General features: G+C 40.5%; 1 protein-coding gene across 5 annotated transcripts in view; it reads right to left on the reverse strand.

The window, feature by feature from the left end:
- Positions 1-19,398, reverse strand: part of fryb (furry homolog b (Drosophila)) — a 68,097-nt gene that overhangs the window by 12,127 nt on the left and 36,572 nt on the right. For 3 of the 5 annotated variants that reach the window (XM_057820677.1, XM_057820678.1, XM_057820679.1), the window contains exons 38-51: positions 18,366-18,457; positions 18,195-18,288; positions 15,753-15,969; positions 13,381-13,502; positions 10,090-10,277; positions 9,921-10,015; positions 9,651-9,849; positions 9,343-9,564; positions 7,686-7,884; positions 7,526-7,623; positions 5,063-5,233; positions 4,849-4,989; positions 2,289-2,474; positions 2,039-2,203 (exon numbers count right to left, since the gene is read on the reverse strand). In XM_057820677.1, the coding sequence (XP_057676660.1) occupies positions 2,039-2,203; positions 2,289-2,474; positions 4,849-4,989; positions 5,063-5,233; positions 7,526-7,623; positions 7,686-7,884; positions 9,343-9,564; positions 9,651-9,849; positions 9,921-10,015; positions 10,090-10,277; positions 13,381-13,502; positions 15,753-15,969; positions 18,195-18,288; positions 18,366-18,457 (2,189 nt within the window). Of the gene's footprint in view, positions 1-2,038; positions 2,204-2,288; positions 2,475-4,848; positions 4,990-5,062; positions 5,234-7,525; positions 7,624-7,685; positions 7,885-9,342; positions 9,565-9,650; positions 9,850-9,920; positions 10,016-10,089; positions 10,278-13,380; positions 13,533-15,752; positions 15,970-18,194; positions 18,289-18,365; positions 18,458-19,398 lie in introns of all 5 variants that reach the window. The other 2 variants (XM_057820675.1, XM_057820676.1) reach the window with 1 other exon arrangement.

The raw sequence follows: 19,398 nt of genomic DNA on the forward strand, positions 1-19,398 counted from the left end.
CCCTCCCTTTCGTTGCGTGCGGACGTGGTTTGTGTTTGATAGACATTTTGGACCATATTGAGTGTACTTTTGCTATTATGGGACCGAAAAAGACCCCACCACAGGCTAGTGTTAAGCCTAATAAGGCATTAAAGAAAATAAGGTATATTTTTGTGTAGTTTTAAGGCTTATTTAGTAGAAAATTATGTTTTATAGGGACCTGGGAACGGATTATTCTCATTTTAATGGTTTCTTATGGGAAATAAATGTTCAGAAGACGAACTTTTCGCCTTACACACACTTTCTGGGAACCAATTATGTTCGTGAGCTGAGGTATTACTGTATATATTTTCCCCCAAGTGGGAGCTTCCATGATCCTAAACAATTTAATAATAATTTTAAAAAATATATAATTATATATATATTAATCATTTTATTAAATAAAAATGCAGGTTGATATGACACACATAAAGGTAACTTCCATTTTAAAAAATCGTTAGAAAGTTGTATGGGCTTACAATCCGCTAGCTTGTTGTTTCTTCTTGTCCTCGAAAATTATACTTGGGTGACGGTGCTTCAAGTGTTCATTCAAAGCCGACGTGCTACCGTGGTATGCAAGCTCAGCTTAGCAAAGAGTACTCACAGTGGCACCCTCCATATTTTCCTTGAAATAATTCCAGGCTCTGGCTATTCTGGTCCGCTTTTTTGGCTTTATGCCACTTTCACGTGTCACCAATTTTGCCCTTTTTGGTATCTGGCGGTGTTTTCAACTCCTCGCCGTAGTGAGGAGTGAACCACCGATTCACTTGGCTCGTTGTCGTCGGTTGGTCCGGGTTCATACGATTTCCTCCTCAGGAAGGCGGCGGCATGCATAAAAACTCCGAAAGGTGTCGGATGGCTCTTTATGAATACTTTTATTGACCAAAACAAAAACGTGGGGCATGCAGCCACTGAACTCCGTGCTACCCGTTCACTTTCCCAACTCACCGATCTCGCTCCCTCTCTCTCGCTCGCCCACTTTCTTCCTCTTTGCTCAATCTGACAATGCCTGTCACATTGAAATAACAGTGGCCCCCTTGGGGGTGCCAGTAACAACCGCTTGCATCGCGAGCGCCCGCCATTCTTTTTTACTTTACTTTATTGTAACTTTATCCGCGTGTAAAAATTTTTTTTTTACCCGTCATTACCCGTCGACGGTATGTTTTGCCCGTCGACGCATTTACGTCATCGACGACGTCGACAACGTCGACTAGTCGGGACAGCTCTAATTTACACCAAAAGATATTAACCGGTAACACTTTATTTGACAGTGGCATCTAGTGCTACAACGGTTAATCGATTAACTCGAGTATTCGATTAGAAAAAAGATTCAAATTAAATTTTGTTACTTCGAGTATTCGTTTAATCCAAGTGGCGTTGTAATGGTTTGTTTTTTAAAGTGTTTGCATTTAGTTTTGTTATATTGTATTTGGTTACACTTTATTTGACAGTGGCACCATAGGCTGTCATTAGACAATTGTAATTATGATATGACACTGTCATGAGCATTAATGAATGCTTATGACAGATGCCATTTAGTGTTATCCAGCAGATTATGTCACTTAGTATGGATGTAAATTATCGGAGCTGGACATAAATGGAGTTAGTGACATAATTTCCCAGATGACACATAATTACAAAAGCATTCAGTAATGCCCATGGTAGTGTCATGTCATAATTATGACAGTCTTATGACACCGCTGTCAAATAAAGTGTAACCTACTAACCCAAAATAAATAAACAAATAAACCGAACTGGACTATAAGCCGCAAGATTCATGTGGGAGAAAAAGTAGCGGCTTATAGTCCGAAAATTACGGTAAGGTAATTATGTATGATTTGAATGTCCTAAAAACTACCTGGTGGAATATTTCATGTTATATTACAGCTCCTCACAGTTTAATTGGACATTGTTAGTGACAGGCAATGGCAGTTTCATTTAAATTCCCCAAAATAGTAACTTGCTCTAAAAAGTGTTAATCTCTATAGCATTACACTTCTTCCCTAGCAAAACGCACTACCTGAGAATACTGCGGTTGCCTCCAGCTGACGGGAACCAAGATGGTGTTGGAGTTGGACCCCGACGAGGTGGAGGACGCGCTGCGGGCAACGGCCATGGCTCGGGCCTTGCCCTCCCTCACGCCAGAACCCTGGAGCGCGTCGAAGCGCCTCCCGATCACAGGCGTCTGTGAAGCGAAGAAGGCGGTGGTCAAGTTGAGGTGTCACATGAAAGGACCTTGAAATGAAATCTCAGCCCTCAACCCGCCTCACCTCAGAAATGTCGAAGGTGAAGTCCAGGGTTTTCCCGGGCAGCGCCTTGGCCGAGCCGTCCCACACTCGGCTCACCTCCAGGTTGGAGAGGTCGCCGTGGGCGTGACCGTACGCTGGGTGCACCAGGCTGGCCGAGCGCGACACCACCAGCTTCAGGATGTTCAAGGCGTCTTTCCAATGCACTGTCTGTTGTGACCCATTTTTCAATTAGATTTTAAACCATTTTTATACTCCCACAAAATCATTTTGCTGCTAGCTTCATTTTGTCCGTTGTCGGACAGTCAGTCAGTCCTCCCACTTTAAACAAATTGGAGATCTAACGTTGTCAGTGGGAGTCAATGAGTTGAATAATATGAAAATTTAAAAAAAAAAACATTAGAGTGTTGTTGGGGGCCATAACATAGTCTATTTCTGTTTTAATTTAATTTAAAGTTATTTTCTTTTTATCGATATTTTATCAATTTATCATTGAATTTATTCATTCAAATTTTTTTGGGAATAAAATGAAATAATTATAATCGAGAACTTGAATTGACTTGTATACCAAATGTCAATATTGTGGTCTATGACCCAAAATGTTATGTCCATGTAGGTGGTCCATGTGGTTTAGTTTTTTTTTAAACCAAAACTATTAATTGGTAATTACAATTAGCAAAAATATTCACTTGCCCTATAAAGGCTTAAGATCCATAATATGTTGCACATTTTAAAGCTGAAGGATTTTTTAAAATGAGTTTGTTTAAACGTGTGTTAAAAAAAAATAATTGTGGACCCCCCCAAAAAATTCATAGATCTAGATTCTAGAAAAAATATTGACGCATTGTGTATTACACAGAATGTATGAATATATACAGTGAGGAGCAGAGGTATTTTGCGACCCGTGTGATTTTGCTAGTTCACCCCCTTAGAATATAGGTAGAGGTCTGAAATTTCAAAAATAGATGCATTTCCACTCAAAGAGACATAATCTAAAAATAAATCCAGAAATCACATTGTATGATTTTTCAATCATTTATTTCTAATTTACTCAGGTTCGTAAGTACAGTATTTGTACCCGTGAGAATCAGCAATAATTATGAATCTCAAAGAGTTGTCAGTCTACCTAAAAAATAAAAGTCCACCTTTACCCCATGAGTAACCCCCCACACACCCCCTGTTTAAACTCATTATTGTGACCTGTGCACCCCACAGTCAGTCATAATCCAACTGCTACCATGGGCAAGACCAGAGAGCTTTCGAAAGACACCAGAGAAAAAAATGTTGAGCTCCACAAAGCCGGAAAAAAACTAAGGGACAATTGGAAAGCAGCTTGGTGAGAATAAATCAACAGTTGCAGCATTTGTTAGAAAATGGAAAAGGCTAAACATGACTGATAATTAATCTACCTCGGTCGGACTGGGGCGCCATGTAAAATCTCTCCTTGTGGGGCATTACTCATGATGAGAAAAGTGAGGGCTCAGCCTAGAACTACATGGCCGGAGCTGGTCAATGACCTGAAGAGAGCTAGATGCACAGCTTCAAAGGCTACTGTCAGTAGAACACTACGGTGCAATGGTTTAAAATCATGCATTGCTAAAAGGTTCCCCTGCTGAAGCCAGTACATCTGAAGGCCTGTCTGAAGTTTCCTAGGGACCATCTGAATGATCCAGAGGGGTCATGGGAGAAGGCCATGTGGTCAGATGAGACCAAAGTAGAACTTTTTGTTGCAAACTTTACTCATCATGTGTGAAGGAAAAAGAAATATGAGTACAATCCCATGAACACCATGCCCACTGTAAAGTATTGGGGTGGAAACCTCCTGCATTGGAGCTGCTTTTCGTCAAAGAGGACGACTGTACTATATAAAGCAGAGGATGAATGGTGAAATATATCGTCAAATTTTAAGCCACAACCTCCTTCCCTCAGTCAGAGACTTGAAGATGAGCCGTGGCTGGATCTTCTAACATGACAATGATCCGAAGCACACAGCTAAGCTGACCGAGGAGTGGCTGCGTAAAAAGCATATCTAGGCTCTGGAGTGGCCTAGCCAGTCTGTAGAGTTTAATTCAATAGAAAATTGTTGAATGGAGATGAAAGCTCGTGTTTCTCAACGACTGCTCCGAAACATGATAGATGTAGAGAAGATTTGAGTGGAATAATGGGCCAAAATCCCTGTTTCCATATGTGAAAACCTGGTGAAGAACTACAGAAAGCGTCTGACTTCTGTAATTGTAAACAAAGGTTTCTGCACTAAATATTAGCACTGATTTTCTCAGGGGTACAAATATTTATGAACCCCGGTAAATTACAAATAGAATATTTTTAAAAATCATACAATGTGAGTTTCGGATTTTTTTTTTTTTTTAGATTATGTCTCTAAAAGTGGAAATGCATCTACAGTATGATTGAAATTTCAGACCTCTACCTATTTTCTAAGTGGGTGAACTTGCAAAATCACAAGGGGTGCAAATACTTGTTCTCCATGTTGTACATATAGCAGGTTACACAGTATTTAGGATGAGTTACCCATTTAAAAGATAAGAAATTAGATTTTACTTTCAACACTCATTGAGTGACTTACTTGTACAAACTTCTCAATGGTTTTGGTGACGTCAGCGTTGAATTGTTTGACGTGCACTGCACTTAGGTCCATGTGGCTCAGCAGGCAGTAAATGATCTGCAGGAGTGACTGCTGCATGTTGGGAAGGCCTTTATCCAGCAGCTGCACAACACAAGACTGTTACATTGGCGCTGCGTCTTCAGTCTGAGAGCGTGTACGAAAAAGGCGAGCGTACCTCCGCCATGTAGGTGACCATGTTCAGCGTGATGTCCGAAAAGGCCTCGTGGAGGTAGCGGCACACAACACTGACCCAGGAAAAAGGGTCCCGTGTGTACGAGCGTGTTTTGTACAGTGTCATCACGTGGGCCAGGTGGGAAAGCTTGGTGTTCTTCTCCACCAAACACACCTTACCAGAGGGAAATAAGGACTATTTTGAACTAATTGAAGATGCTACACCCAATCCATTTTGACTGGGAATGAACAAATGACACATGAACATTCACTGCCAATCCTCCTAGTTCAAATGAAGTGGATGTCTAAAACAACAACATACTGGAAAAATATTACATTCAGCCTGAACAGTTTAACTTTATTCTAGGAAAAACACAGTACTGTACATCTCAACATAGCAAGTACTTTATTTAATGAGTTTTTTAAAAAAATCGTTGTGACCTTTTCTCATCGTATGACCTACCCTGCAAATTTGAGATAATAGGCTAATCTGTTATCAAGTTATCGCAAAAGTCCTTTTCTGACCTTTGACCTCATTACCCCAAAATTGTATTACAAACCATAGACTTCACCATCAGTTGACAAGACAGCTCCAACAAACATTGCACCACGCCTTCCCTTATTTCTGTTTCTGAAAGGTGGCAATCCTACTTTGGAAACAGGTCCCAAATTACTGTGGCATTTCTTTCAGTAAAAGAAAATAAAAGTAAAGTAGACGTAGTGAACTGACCAGAGATTGTTGCTGCGGTCCATCGCCCTTCCTCTGGATAGCAGTCCTGCTGTTGCAGGCTCAAACTCTTTGTTCGTTCACATGTTTCGTCTTCAAATGTTTTATCAGGTCCGAGGTATTGAAACTGGCCCATTTAACTCCACCTCTCGAAACTTTCAGGTCGCAAATATAGCATGCAGTTATTGTACTCGACTGAGATTTTAAAAGGAAATATGTCCAGACCGCCGACATTTTACTCTCATAGTTTGTTTTTCCTCCATATGAAAAAGCGGCCCGGGTATTGGTAAAGAGTGGCTATTGGCCCGCTCTCATTGGTCTGGAGCAGGCCAATAGCGATAGCTGCTTCGCATGCAAAGTGTTCACGTGTCATCACACAACACAGAGTGTAGTGAGTGTCAGGAGGAAAAAAAGGCTGCGGTCAAATGTTATAACACTGGACCGGTAAATGGTATCGGAGCCGTCTTTGTTGGTACTCGCCGATACCATTTCGGGCCGGATCAGCCCCCCCTGCCGATACTAGTATCGGTGCATCTTTAATGATAACTGCCCGTTTTTTTTTTTTTTTTTGCTTTTAACCAAGAATCTAAACTGCTCTATGTTCATATCTTTAAAAAGTCCAGAATGTACGCATTTATTTACAAGAATTTCCAACTTAAAAAGCTCTTTGTTTTGTGATGGCCGCCACGTTGGATTTACATAATAGTGTAATTTTAGCTCGAAATATTTACGTAATATGAATGATAACTGCCCGTTTTTTTGCTTTTAAAGAAGAATCTAAACTGTTCTATGTTCAAAGCTGCGCGATGTACGCATTTATTTGCGGAAACTTTCAACTTGAAAAACTCCTTGTTTTGTGATGGCCGCAGTGTTTTATCCATACACAGTAGCGTAACCTTAGATTCAAATGAGCAGGTAATTTTCAGCCAACTGCCCGTTTTTTTTGGCAAAAAAGTAGTAATTTAGACATTTCTGCATTCATACAAATTTCTTTTCGCCTTTCACGTGTTTTATTTCATGAAACATTTCAATCTAAAAACGACGAGGGCCAGATAGCCGGCAAGACGTGCCTCCCTACTTAGCAATAGTACATCGGAATTCAACCTAAATAAGTTGTGATTGTATATAGAAAAATGCAAATTTTGCTTTTGTTATGTCCGCATGCTTTCCTCAAGTATTAAGTTTCTGATGTGAAAATTGGGTGATTTATTAGCTGTTGAAAAATGTAAGTTGCTATTTTTGGGCAAAAACTTATATGATATGTTAAATATTGCTATTGATCCTGAAAATATCGGCGATTATCTCTGCATTTGGGGATTTTTGTGCATCTCGTGTAAAATTTAAGAATTTTATAGCTATTTAAATTTTTTTTATACTTGTATAAAAATGATTACAGGTAATCAGGATTTTATTAGGGAACGACTTTGAATTTTTTGACATCGCTGCTCATGGAGACTCATATATACCTAAGGGAGGTGCCTGTATTGGTTTTACGTTGCTAGCGGCTTTGGTTTTGAAAATACTTTAATTTTAATTTTTTTGAAAATAGCCCCCCTACGAATTGGCCCCGGGCCCCGTCAACAGATAGTGCAGTCTATGTATAAACAAAAATTTCCTAAAAATAACAATCCTTTGTTCGCTTTTGAGTTTTCTCGTACACAACCGGACACAGGGAACCGGATAAATAGCCTTCTGGTCAAGGTAAAAAACAAACCCACCAGATTTTAAAATGTACTTCACCTGCGCGATCCTCTCAGCACTCTCTTTACAGAACTGTGTAGGGTGTCCAAAGTGCTGCACCAGATGCGGCAGCAGACACAGCACATTGAGCGGGAAACCTGCGGGGAGAGCCTAAGTGAGCACCGTCGTGCGGAAGGAGCGTGCGCTTATTGTGTCGTACCCAGAGACTGCGAGCTGTCCACCACGGGCACGCGGGACACTGGCGTGAGCTGGCAGAATAGCTGCAGGGTGAGGTCGGACGTGGCCTGGGACGTGAAGCCTTTGAGCAGAAGCTGCTGGATACCCGAGAAGCCGCTCCACCTCAGCTGAGCCTGGAGCTTTTCCAGACGCTCACGGTTCTCCGCTCGGTCTAAAGGCACCTATAAAAAAGTGTCAAGAAGCTCTGAATTTTTATTGAAATAAATAAATAAATAACTTTAGCGTGTTATTCAGGGCCAAACCCAGAGTGTATTTGTGTTTATTCTAGGGCTGTCAAACGATTAAAATTTTTAATCGAGTTATTCACAGCCTAAATATGCCATATTTTTCTGTAAATTATTGTTGGAATGGAAAGATAAGACACAAGACGGATATATAAATTCAACATATTGTACATAAGTACTGTATTTTTTATTATAACAATAAATCCACAAGATGGCATTAACATTATTAACATTCTTTCTGGCGGTTAAAGGGATCCACGGATAGAAAGACTTGTATTTCTTAAAAGATAAATGTTAGTACAAGTTATAGTAATTTTATATTAAAACCCCTCTTAATGTTTTCGTTTTAATAAAATTAGTAAAATTTTCAATCAAAAAATAAACCAGTAGCTCGCCATTGTTGACGTCGCCGAGCGGTGACATCTCATCGGGCTCCCTGCCGTTCTTCCACAGTGTCTTTAACTACATAAGGTAGTGATTGAAATACACCGCAAGGTGTCAATGGCAAGTTTTAAATTACTTAGAAATCAAGCCAATGAGTGTGTTTTGTTCCTCGACAGACGCCGTAGTTCCCTGTTTACTGGTCCATCCACGTTATTTGAGTGCTGGCTGCACAACGTACGGGACATCTGATAGTTTGTATATTATCTATATATCCACCATCCAGTGTATTTGTTGAGCTAAATGAAATGTTTGAATAGAGTTTGACCAAAGTCTGAGTAAGTTTTATGTGTATTTTGCATAGCTATTTTGATTGGGAATGCCGGTTCTCTTTGCAATGTTGTTTAACTGTGTGAGAATAGGGCCTCATTAATACAGATTGAAGCGCTTTTCTTTTTGTGTACATATTTTTTTTTTTTGAGCGATAGGAATATTATTTTTGTTGTGCTTTCACTAAATGATACCTATGTTTGTTGTGAAGGAGTTGCCGAAGCTTATGCCGATAAACGGTGCGGTCCCTCGCCTTTCTCTGTCTCTTAGCTCTTAATGTGCAAAAAAACTGTGTCATTGTAATCTGTTTGAGGCAATGCATGAGCGGGTCATTCCGCGCATGCGTTAAATGCGGCAAATATTTTAACGTGATTAATTTTAAAAATTAATTACCGCCCGTTAACGCGATAAATTTGACAGCGCTAGTTTATTTATTTAAACATGTATTAATTCTATTTTTATTATTACTTTATTCTTTTATAAATGTAATTATTTATTTAACAAATACACAGAAATAGCAAAATTGCAATAAAGATTTAAAAAAAAAAAAATGTTATAATTATTAATATCTGGGATCCACATTAGTGGGCATCACATTTGAGGTTATTTAGTTCACACTTGTTAAATAAAAATAAAAATAAAAAGTCACTCGCACTAAAAAGTGTTAACTGATGGATATCCTACCTTGGATAAGAGCTTGTGCACAAGGCGTAGCGACATCTGATACTCGAACTCAAAATCAGACTCCATGAGCGAGACAGCCACCCAGAAAACAGTGGCCAGTATAGAGGACGGGTGCGACACGTGGCCGGGGTCCGACAGCACGCTGGGATCGATGCGATTGGTGGACGAGGCGCAGGACCCGGGGCCCCTCCCCAGCCGCACCAGGCCGTGACTGTTGCAGGCCTATTACGACACACAAATCTTTAGCTGAATATGGACTGAATGAGCCTCGATAGCAGTGCAAATAAGCCCTGCGGTCGGTGTCCTGCCTGGATGCGGTCCAGAGTGGCGCTACGAGGTGGGTCACTGGACTGGTAGCCACATTCGCCGAACTTCTTGGGTACGGAGTAGGAGCGCTGATGGCGCTGCGATGACAAGCCCACAAACCCAGGGCCGGGGAAGTTGAGCTGGCCTGTGCTTTTTCGGTTCATCAGCTTGTCACTCAGTGCAAAGTCAGGGGAGGATGTCCTGCTTATAGCATGACAACTCGTCATTTCATCAACACTTTTCTCATAAAAACATTACGAGCAGATCCCGACCTGGTTAGCGCCGCCATTAGATCGCTGTTCTTCAGACACTCTGCTAGGTTCACCACCACCGATTCCAATGTGAGAAGCACCTCCATTACGTAGCCCTGACACAAAAACACCATGAAAAAAATATGGAAATTGTTCCAAGTCTTTTTGGAAGCATAGGGGGTCACCTCACCTGCACTTCGTCCCCGTGCTCGCCCACTACTTCGACGAGCCGTGACACCAGGTCGGACACGGCGTGGTTGTTAATGGGCTGCTTGAGCGCTCGGAACATTTGGAAGGAGCGGCCGGCGTAGTGACGAGACGAGCTGCATAGCGCAGTCTGCAGGGCCACATCACTCAGTTGCTGCTCCAGGTGGAAGTCTGTACGGCAAAAACAAAGCTGTAATCTTACATCATCTTGCGTCTCTCATTGGAGTCTTAGTATATGGATGTTAAAGGGATCCTCGGTTTTCAAGACTTGTTAGCTCTAATAAGCCAAAATTGTTTTCTTTTAATAAAATGTGTTAATAGAAACACATATATATATTATTGCCATTGATTTAAAAATCTATAATCAGGGGTGCACATAAGTGGTCCGCATGCGCGCATGGACGTAGACAAACGCGCTGGCCCTCAACGGCTTCCATACGCTTTTGCGTACCGATGGCTGCGGCGGACACGAGAAATAACTTCTCGAAATGTCGAAGAGGCAGGCCACACTGAGTAATTACTTCCGTGTTCCCCCACCCCCGTCAAAAGACAGACAGACGACAGAGACGTCACCGGAGCTACCGAAAAAAAGGACTTTTGCTGAAAAGATGCTACAGGTGGTACCATGGCTAGAAGCAAATGAGGCTCGCACGGAAATGCGGTACAAAATGTGCCGTTATAATCCCAATGTCGCCGATAAGAGCAGCGCATTTTATGTAGGGTCAAAGAATTTCAGCCATCCAAACTTTGAAAAGCACGAAAAAAACAGCGCATGTGGCAATTAAGCAAACTATCGATGTCAAACAGGACCCCACTCGCCCTATGGACAAGTGGCGGAATAAAGGTAATGAACAGCGACATGCACTGACAAACGTGTTTTTGCTCGCATTTTACAAAGCTAAACATGCACGTTCAATGAGGTCTTATGAGGAGGACATCCCACTTTTAAAAAGGCTTGGAGTTAATGTGGGAGCCGCATAATGCCCTTTATTTTGAATTGGTGCTTTTTATTTCTTTACATTTCACTTCAAAGTAATGGCAATTTTGTTGTGCCAGTTGATGTTAATCAAGCATTAATTGTTATTATAATTAATTAAAGTTAATTGGCTCTAAGTAAAGCTTGTCATAAATTTATCGCATCAGGCGGGTCGGCTCTCAAGCTCAATGAGGACCAAGTCACATCTCCAGGTCCTCCTCTGAGAACCTGGGCAAAAAAATTATGTGCACCCCTGTCTATAATATTTAGTACATGTTTTGACCAACGGAGGGCACCATATTTTATGCGCGTAATGAACACTGGGGGTGATGACGTGTTTGGGCGGGACTGGGAGAATAGCTGTGCTAGCTAGCAAGCGAAGCTAGTTTGACGACTGGCATGATTTTGTCACATTCTGCTGATGACCAGATTGTTTTGTTACAGAAATGAGAGATGAGTTCCCAACGTTGTACCCGCATCCAATTCCAGCTCATTAGCAGTCTTTAAACCGATCCTAGGCGGCTTGCCAAGATATTGACTTGCTGCCATTTAAGTTTGTATATCCTTTCGTTGTTAATTACATCATTGCCTTGTTTTTTTTCGTTTGTCTGCCTCTCACCGCTTTTTCCCTTGGTTTTTTGTTTTAATAGATCCCAACCTACTGTCACAGACCCTTTTTGTGTCTCCCTTTTCGCGATTGCGTGTTTTTTTGTGAGTTCAATTAACCCTTTTACGCAATCCCTATGTTATTGTTGTCTGCTTGCTGTCTGAAGTGAGCCGCATTTTTTCCGTGGTCAAACCAGCCGCACTTTCTTTTCAGCTGCGTTTCCCTTTGTGGTTTTACTGCACAGACATACAACTAGAGATGTCCCGATCGGGTCCGATCACGTCATTTTCAAAGTATCGGAATCGGCCATGCCTTTTTTAAATATATATATAATTTTTAATTAAATTGTTTTCTAATTGTATTTATCGTTACAGACATAATATGTTACACTCATCCAGAGTCTTTAGTTTAGGCTTAAGGTAGGGTTATCAAATTTATCCCGATAACGGCGGTAATTAATTTTTTAAAAAATGTATCACGTTAAAATATTCAACGCAATTAATGCATGCGCTGCACGACCCACTGACGCATTGTCGCGCTCAATCTGTAATGGCGCCGTTTTACCTATATGGAGAGATAAAAGGCAGTGTAAAATGAGTAGAGTGAATTTTGGCAGCCTTTGGAGCCTTTTTTTAATTGGCTACAGCCTTACAATCCCTCTCCCTACGATTAGAAATATCATGGGAAGCAATGTGGGGAAGCAAGGGAGCAATTGATCTTTTTCTTAACACCTTATGTTATTTCCCAACGCAGAGAAGATATATCAATTGGTAGCACTACGCACAGTCATGGTTCCACTCCCCATCATGCATTTGGGCATGGCTACAGTACCATTTACTGAAAGCTCAACAAACACACTAGATGGCAATATTTAGTCACAATATGCAAAGTCACAAGTCTTTCTATCCGTGGATCCCTCTCACAGAAAGAATGTTAATAATGTAAATGCCATCTTGAGGATTTATTGTCATAATAAACAAATACAGTACTTATGTACTGTATGTTGAATGTATACTGTATATTCGTCCGAGTTTTATTCATTTTTTTCTTAATGCATTGCCAAAATGTATATGATCGGGAAAAATTATCGGGAATGATTGGAATTGAATCGGGAGCACAAAAAAAAAAGCAATCGGATCTGGAAATATCGGGATCGACAGATACTCAAACTAAAACGATCGGGATCGGATCGGGAGCAAAAAAACATGATCGGAACAACCCCACATACAACACATGTGGATTGCAATTGCTTTATAAGGAAAATCATGACTTCAACGTCACGAGAAAGTGTAGTACTGTGGTCTATGCGCTCGTCTGTCGCACGGGAAATGCTTGTTCGAATCGACTTTCATTTCATTGCTTTTGCTGCTGGTTTTGTGAAATATCAACAGTGCTGTCCTGCATATCACCTTTCTGCTCGGGTTCAAATTGGAAGGGCAAAACCGACGACATGGTCATGTAGCTAACGCGTGGCACTGTTGAAGTACCGCAGCGCTGCTCAGTGACGTCACCACCCAAAATGCATTACGTCATCAACAACAACGGCGACCTACTAGTTAAACTAATTTTTCAAATTTTATAAAAACGAAAACATTAAGAGGGGTTTGAATATCAAATTATTATAACGCATACCAATATTTATGTTTTAAGAACAGTAAGTCTTTCTGCCTGTGGTTCCCTTTAATCCTCACCTGACTTGGACTCCTTGAAGACGGATATTACGTGGCGCAGGAAGTTGGAGAGCTGCTCGGTGCTCTTGGAGTTGGGGTTCTTCGGCGTGATGTCTTCGTGCACCCACAGTGGCCCCACAGCTCTGAGCAACAACAACACAGTACTCCAGGCACTGCACCCGCCACCAGTAGCACCACACACAATGTTATCTTGGGTACGCGTCAAGCACTTTTCTACCCTCCAAGTATGATTATGAGAAATTGTGTTTTAAAAGTATGGATGAACTTTAATTGATACTTTTTTTCTTTAAATAAAAACTAATGTGGTCATCATTTTCAGGGTTACGGTTAATTAACTGACTAAACTTGCAAAGCCTTATTGTAAAGAAGCCCACCAGCAACCCGCCATATTTTTGGGAGGAATAAATAAATAAAAATGAAAACGTAAATTGGAGGGAATTGTGACATTTGGACTAATATGTGTTAATATGAGGCATTTATCAATGACAATCAAACATAATCTTACAAAAAGCAGTCTTGAAATACTGTTTTAATAAACAAAAAAAATTACAGTGCAAATCAGTGCAATGGCAGGTGAATTGATGCAAATTTTAATTAGTGCTTGAATGGCGTATTCTATTCTATATTAGCATTAACCAAACACTCGGTAAACAAAGTTCATTTTTTATTTTATAGAATACCACGGATAGAAAGACATGTAGTTCTTAAAAGATAAATGTTTGTATCAGTTATAATAATTTGAAATTAAAACCCCTCTCAATGTTTTCGTTTTAATAAAATTTGTTAAGTTTTAAATGAAAAAATTAACTAGTAGCTCGCCATTGTTGTAGACGTCGCAGGGCGGTGACGTCACATGGCCATGCTGCCGTACTTCACAGTGTCACTCTTTAACTATGTAAGGTAGTGATTTAAATACACCACAAGGTGTCAATGGTCAGTTTTAAATGAATAAGAGATCAAGTCACTGAGTGCGTTTTGTCCCTCAACTGACGCCGTAGTTTCCTGTTTAGTGCGGGTCCATTGTGACTTACGTTCATTTGAGTGTTGTTTTCACAACAAACAACACTCCTGATAATGGCTCCCAGCATCATAGTTTGTATATTGTGACTAAATATAGCCATCCAGTGTATTTTTTTAGCTAAATGAGTTGCTAAAATATTCAAATAGAGTTTGACCAAAGTCTGAGTAAGTTTTATGCGTATTTTGCATATCTATTTTGATTGTGACTTTGTGAATGCCATTTCTCTTTGCATTGTTGTTTAACTTTGTGAGAATAGGGCCTCTTTAATACAGATTGAAGCATTTTTCTTTTTGTGAACATTATTTTTTTGAGAGATATGAATATTATTTTTGTTGTATTTTCACTATATGATACTTATGTTTGTTGTGAAGGAGTTGCCAAAGCTTATGCCAATTAACAGCGTGGTCAGAGCTACAAATCTGAATGCCTGTGTCCACTCGCCTTTCTCTGCTTCCTACATCGCAATGTGCAAAATGATACGAATAGCCAGCAACCAAACTAAGCTTAAAACATTTATTCGTTTTACATCTCGCTTATTCACCGGGAAGCAACCGGCATTATGATTAACAATCTGGACATATGCTTTCACGTGACAAAAATAAGGTAAAACGTCACTAAAGGTAGAGGCAAATGTTTTTGTGTCTTGTGATGCACGGCCCTGGGCTATTAGCAAAAATAATCAAACTGCTGTGTTTTACTGTATACCCGAATCATATGTAAAGCACACAACTGCTCTAGATGCTGTCTCCATAATAATATTGGAACAATTTAGATCACACAATAGTTCACCGTGAAGATCTGCAAACAATTTTTGACATCAAACTCTCTCCTTCTCTCGTCTCTAGGGCAGGTAGGTGCTGTCACTAGCGAACTTGAACACTACTCCTCTTATCCCGTTTTTCCAGTTCATTTTGCTTTTGCTGTCCTTCTCATTAATGTTCCACTCAAATTCAAATCGGAAGAGCAGAACTGATGACATGTTAAAGTAGTTAAACTGTGACAGTGTGGAAGTCCGGCAGCGTGGCCATGTGATGTCACCGCAGTGCGACGTCAACAACAATGGCGACCTACTAGTTAAAATAATTTGACAAATTTTATTAAAACAAAAACATTAAGAGGGGGTTATAGATCAAATTATTATAACTCGTACTAACATTTATCTTTTAAGAACACATGTCTTTCTATCCGTGGTACCCTTTAATCCTCTTTGCAGCCAGCCTGCTAGTTCAAATGGATTGGACTTCTACTAGTGACAAACAACTTAAAATTCACAGCAGAAGCATTAAAAGAGCCACAAGATAGGAGATTTTCGTAAATACACAAAAAAGTGATACTTGGGATTTGCTTGTACCTGGTGGAGAGGAACTCAATGAGTTTATTGGTCTTCTCGTCGGTTTCGTTGGGCGCGTCCTCCAAATCCTCCAGGTCGTCGGGCGTGACCAGTGGCAGGTTGCCCACGCTGCCTGCCGTGCTGCCGCCTAAACTGGCCGAGGACGAGTTCGATGTGGAGCTGAGGCCAGAATCCGCCATAGGTGATGCCTGGCACTCCCGCAGGAAGTCGGGCACATCTGTCGCGGGGTAAAATGACGTGGGCCGTCAGCGATCAAAGGACAGATCATAGACTTCATTATCAGTTGACAAGACAGATCCTACAGACATTGCGCCACAGCTTTCTGGAGGCGGCCAGGCCAGGCAGAGATTCGTGGCTGCTTTCACTGTGATAAACTCAAACACACGCTTTGTTCTAACGCCGGATTTCGGTGGAAACAAGACAAATGGTTTACTGCATACAAGCAGGCAAGAGTGTCTCAAGAGTTATTTGGTCGAGGATTCAAGGTAATTAAGGTAATTACCGTATTTTTCGGACAATAAGTCACAGTTTTTTTTATAGTTTGGCTGGGGGTGTGACTTGTACTCAGGAGCAACTTATGTGTGAAATTATTAACGCATTATGATATCATTTCACATGTTATTTTGGTGTTTTGGAGTGACACTGATGGTTTGGTAAACATGTTAGCATGTTCTTTATGCTATAGTCATCTGAATAACTCTTAAAGTCTATGGCCACGTTCGCGTTCTGTCTTTGGCAATGTGTGTTCAATTGTATTATTGACTTTTTTATATTGAAATGCGTGCTTTTAGTTTGTGGCGCTTTCACACCCACGTGAGGGCGCACTCGCACTTGTTTACGTGAAGAAGACCGCTCACATGCCAGAAGAAGACGGACAGCTACGCAGCTTGAGTGAGTGGGTGAGTTAGCGAGAGAGAAACACGGCTGCGAACCTACGTTCATTGTTTATGCTTGTAAAATATCTCTACAGAGGCAACGCCCGTGTGTATCATCTTTTCTGTTGTTGTTGTGTGTTTTCCACCCACGATCGGACACTTAAAGCCAGTTGTGTGGTTGTTTGAACGATGTGCTAATGCTAGCGAACGCATGCTAACCGTTTGTGTCATTGCTGTAACAGCACCTAATTATCATTTATTTATGTTGATACGAACCTGTTTGGTATTGAGGACCAAATTGATTCCGCAAATTATACGTACGTCAAGCATCGTCATTTAGGAGTTTAGCTCGCTGTATAGCCAGGACCGAGCCGTAGCGTCCTGGTGAGGACAGTATATTCGCATTTCTTTGTTCATGCACTGTACACTTATTCAGCATGTTGTTCTCTATTGTATTTTTTATATTAAATTGCCTTTCAAGATGACAGATCTGTTCTATATGTTGGATTTTAGCAAGTAAATGTCCCCCAAAATGCGACTTATACTCCGGTGCGACTTATATATGTTTTTTTTCTCTTCGTTGGGCATTTTATGGCTGGTGCGACTTATTCTCAGGTGCGACGTGTAGTCCGAAAAATATGGTATATAAAATAGCAACATGCATGCACTTTGAAACGTTGTGGAAAAAAATGAAATGGAAAAAAATTGTTAAAACTTTAGCTTGAAATATTTACGTAAAATAAATGATAACTGCCCAGTTTTTTGCTTTTAACAAAGAATCTAGACTGTTCTCACGTTCATATCTATTCTGGGATTTACGCACTTATTTACAAGAATTTTCAACTTTAAAAAACTCTTTTTTTTGTGATGGCCGCCATGTTGGATTTTGTATCCATACTCAATAGCTTAACTTTACATTAAAATAATCCGGTAGTAATTTAGATATTTCTGCGTCCATCCCCCCCCCAAAAAACGACTTTTACATGTTTTATTTTATGCAACATTTCAATCCAAAAACGACGAGGGCCAGATAGCCTGCAAGACGCGTTGAAGCAATAGTGACATCGGAATTCAACCTAAATAAATTGTGATTGTATATAGAAAAATGCAAACTTTGTTTTTGTTGAGTGAAATTAAGATGATTCTGCATGCTTTCCTCAAGTATTAAGTTTCTTATGAGAAAATTGAGTGATTTATTAGCTGTTGAAAACTGATGTCAAAATTGCCCTAAATAAAAAAAAAAACTAAGTCGTTATACCGAGCAAAAACGTATGTGATATGGTAAATATTGAATAGGTGAGTAGGTAAGTTTTGTTATACTTATATAAAAAAATAATTAATCAGGATTTTATTAGGGAACGATTTAGAATTTTTTGATGCCGCTGCTTGTGGAGAATCATAAATGCCTAAGGGAGCTGCTTGTTGTGGTTTTAGGTCGCTAGCCGGCTTTGCTTTTGAAAATATTAGAATTTTACATTTTTGAAAATAGGCCCCCTACAGAGCAGCCCCTTGCCCCATTTGCCGTCAACTGATAGTGAAGTAAATGGACTGATAGCGAGGTTCTTACTTGAGTGTTGATGGTCACTGTGGTAGTTGGACTTGATGGTTAGGGTTTTGTTGTCGCTGCTCTCTCTGGTCAACATTAACACGGACGCGATCACCTGAAATGAAAGAAGAGAAGAATGACAGGAGGAGGTGAAAGAAGGAGAAAAAAGTGCAGGCGGCCTCAATCCCTCACCTGGAAGTTATTGTTACACGACAGTGCAATGAGGAGGTGCAGGAGGAGGCGCTTGCTGTGCTCGTAGACCTCCGGCCTATAGTGGTCCAGGCCTGATGGAGAAGCAAAAGCTCAACAATCTGTACCTTCATACCAAAATGGCTGAAAACCTGTGACTTCACGGCATACAGTAGTATTAAAAAGTATCTGAACCTTTTGGAATTTCCCACATTTCTGCATAAAATCACCATCAAATGTGATCATATCTTTGTCAAAATCACACAGATTAAAAAACAGTGTCTGCTTTGACCTTAACCGCCCAAACATTTATAGGTTTTCATATTTCAATGAGAATAGCATGCAAACAATGACAAAAGGGGGAACACATAAGTAAGTGAACCATCACATTTAATATTTTGCGGTCCCCCTTAAGCAACAACTTCAACCAGACGCTTTCTGTGGCTGCAGATCAGTTTGTCACATCGATCAGGACTAGTCTTGGCCCATTCTTCTCTACAAAACTGCTATAGTTCAGTGAGATTCCTAGGATGTCTGGCATGAATCGCTGTCTTTAGGTCATGTCACAGCATCTCAATGGGGTTCAAATCTGGATTTTGACTTGGCCACTCCAGAATGTGTATTTTGTTCTTCTGAAATCATTCTGAAGTTGATTTACTTCTGTGTTTTGGACAATGGTCTTATTGCAGCATCCATCCTTTTTTTAGCTTCAACTGTCTGACAGGCTGCCTCTGGTTTTCTTGCAAAACATCCTGGTAAACTTTTGAATTCATTCGGCCATTCATGATTGAAAGGCGTGCAGGCCCTAAGGCAGAAAAAAAAGCCCCAAATCATGATGCTCCCTCCACCATGCTTCACGGTGGGGCTGAGGTGTGGATGTTGGCGAGCCATTTTTCCTCCACACATGACGTTCTGTGTTACTCCCAAAGATTTCAACTTTGGTTCCATCAGTCTACAAAATATTTTGCCAAAACGTCTGTGGAGTGTCCAAGTGCCTTTTTGCGAACATTAAATGAGCAGCAATGTTTTTTTAGAC

This window comes from Corythoichthys intestinalis, chromosome 18, assembly GCF_030265065.1.
Source record: "Corythoichthys intestinalis isolate RoL2023-P3 chromosome 18, ASM3026506v1, whole genome shotgun sequence".
Classification (NCBI taxonomy): domain Eukaryota; kingdom Metazoa; phylum Chordata; class Actinopteri; order Syngnathiformes; family Syngnathidae; genus Corythoichthys; species Corythoichthys intestinalis.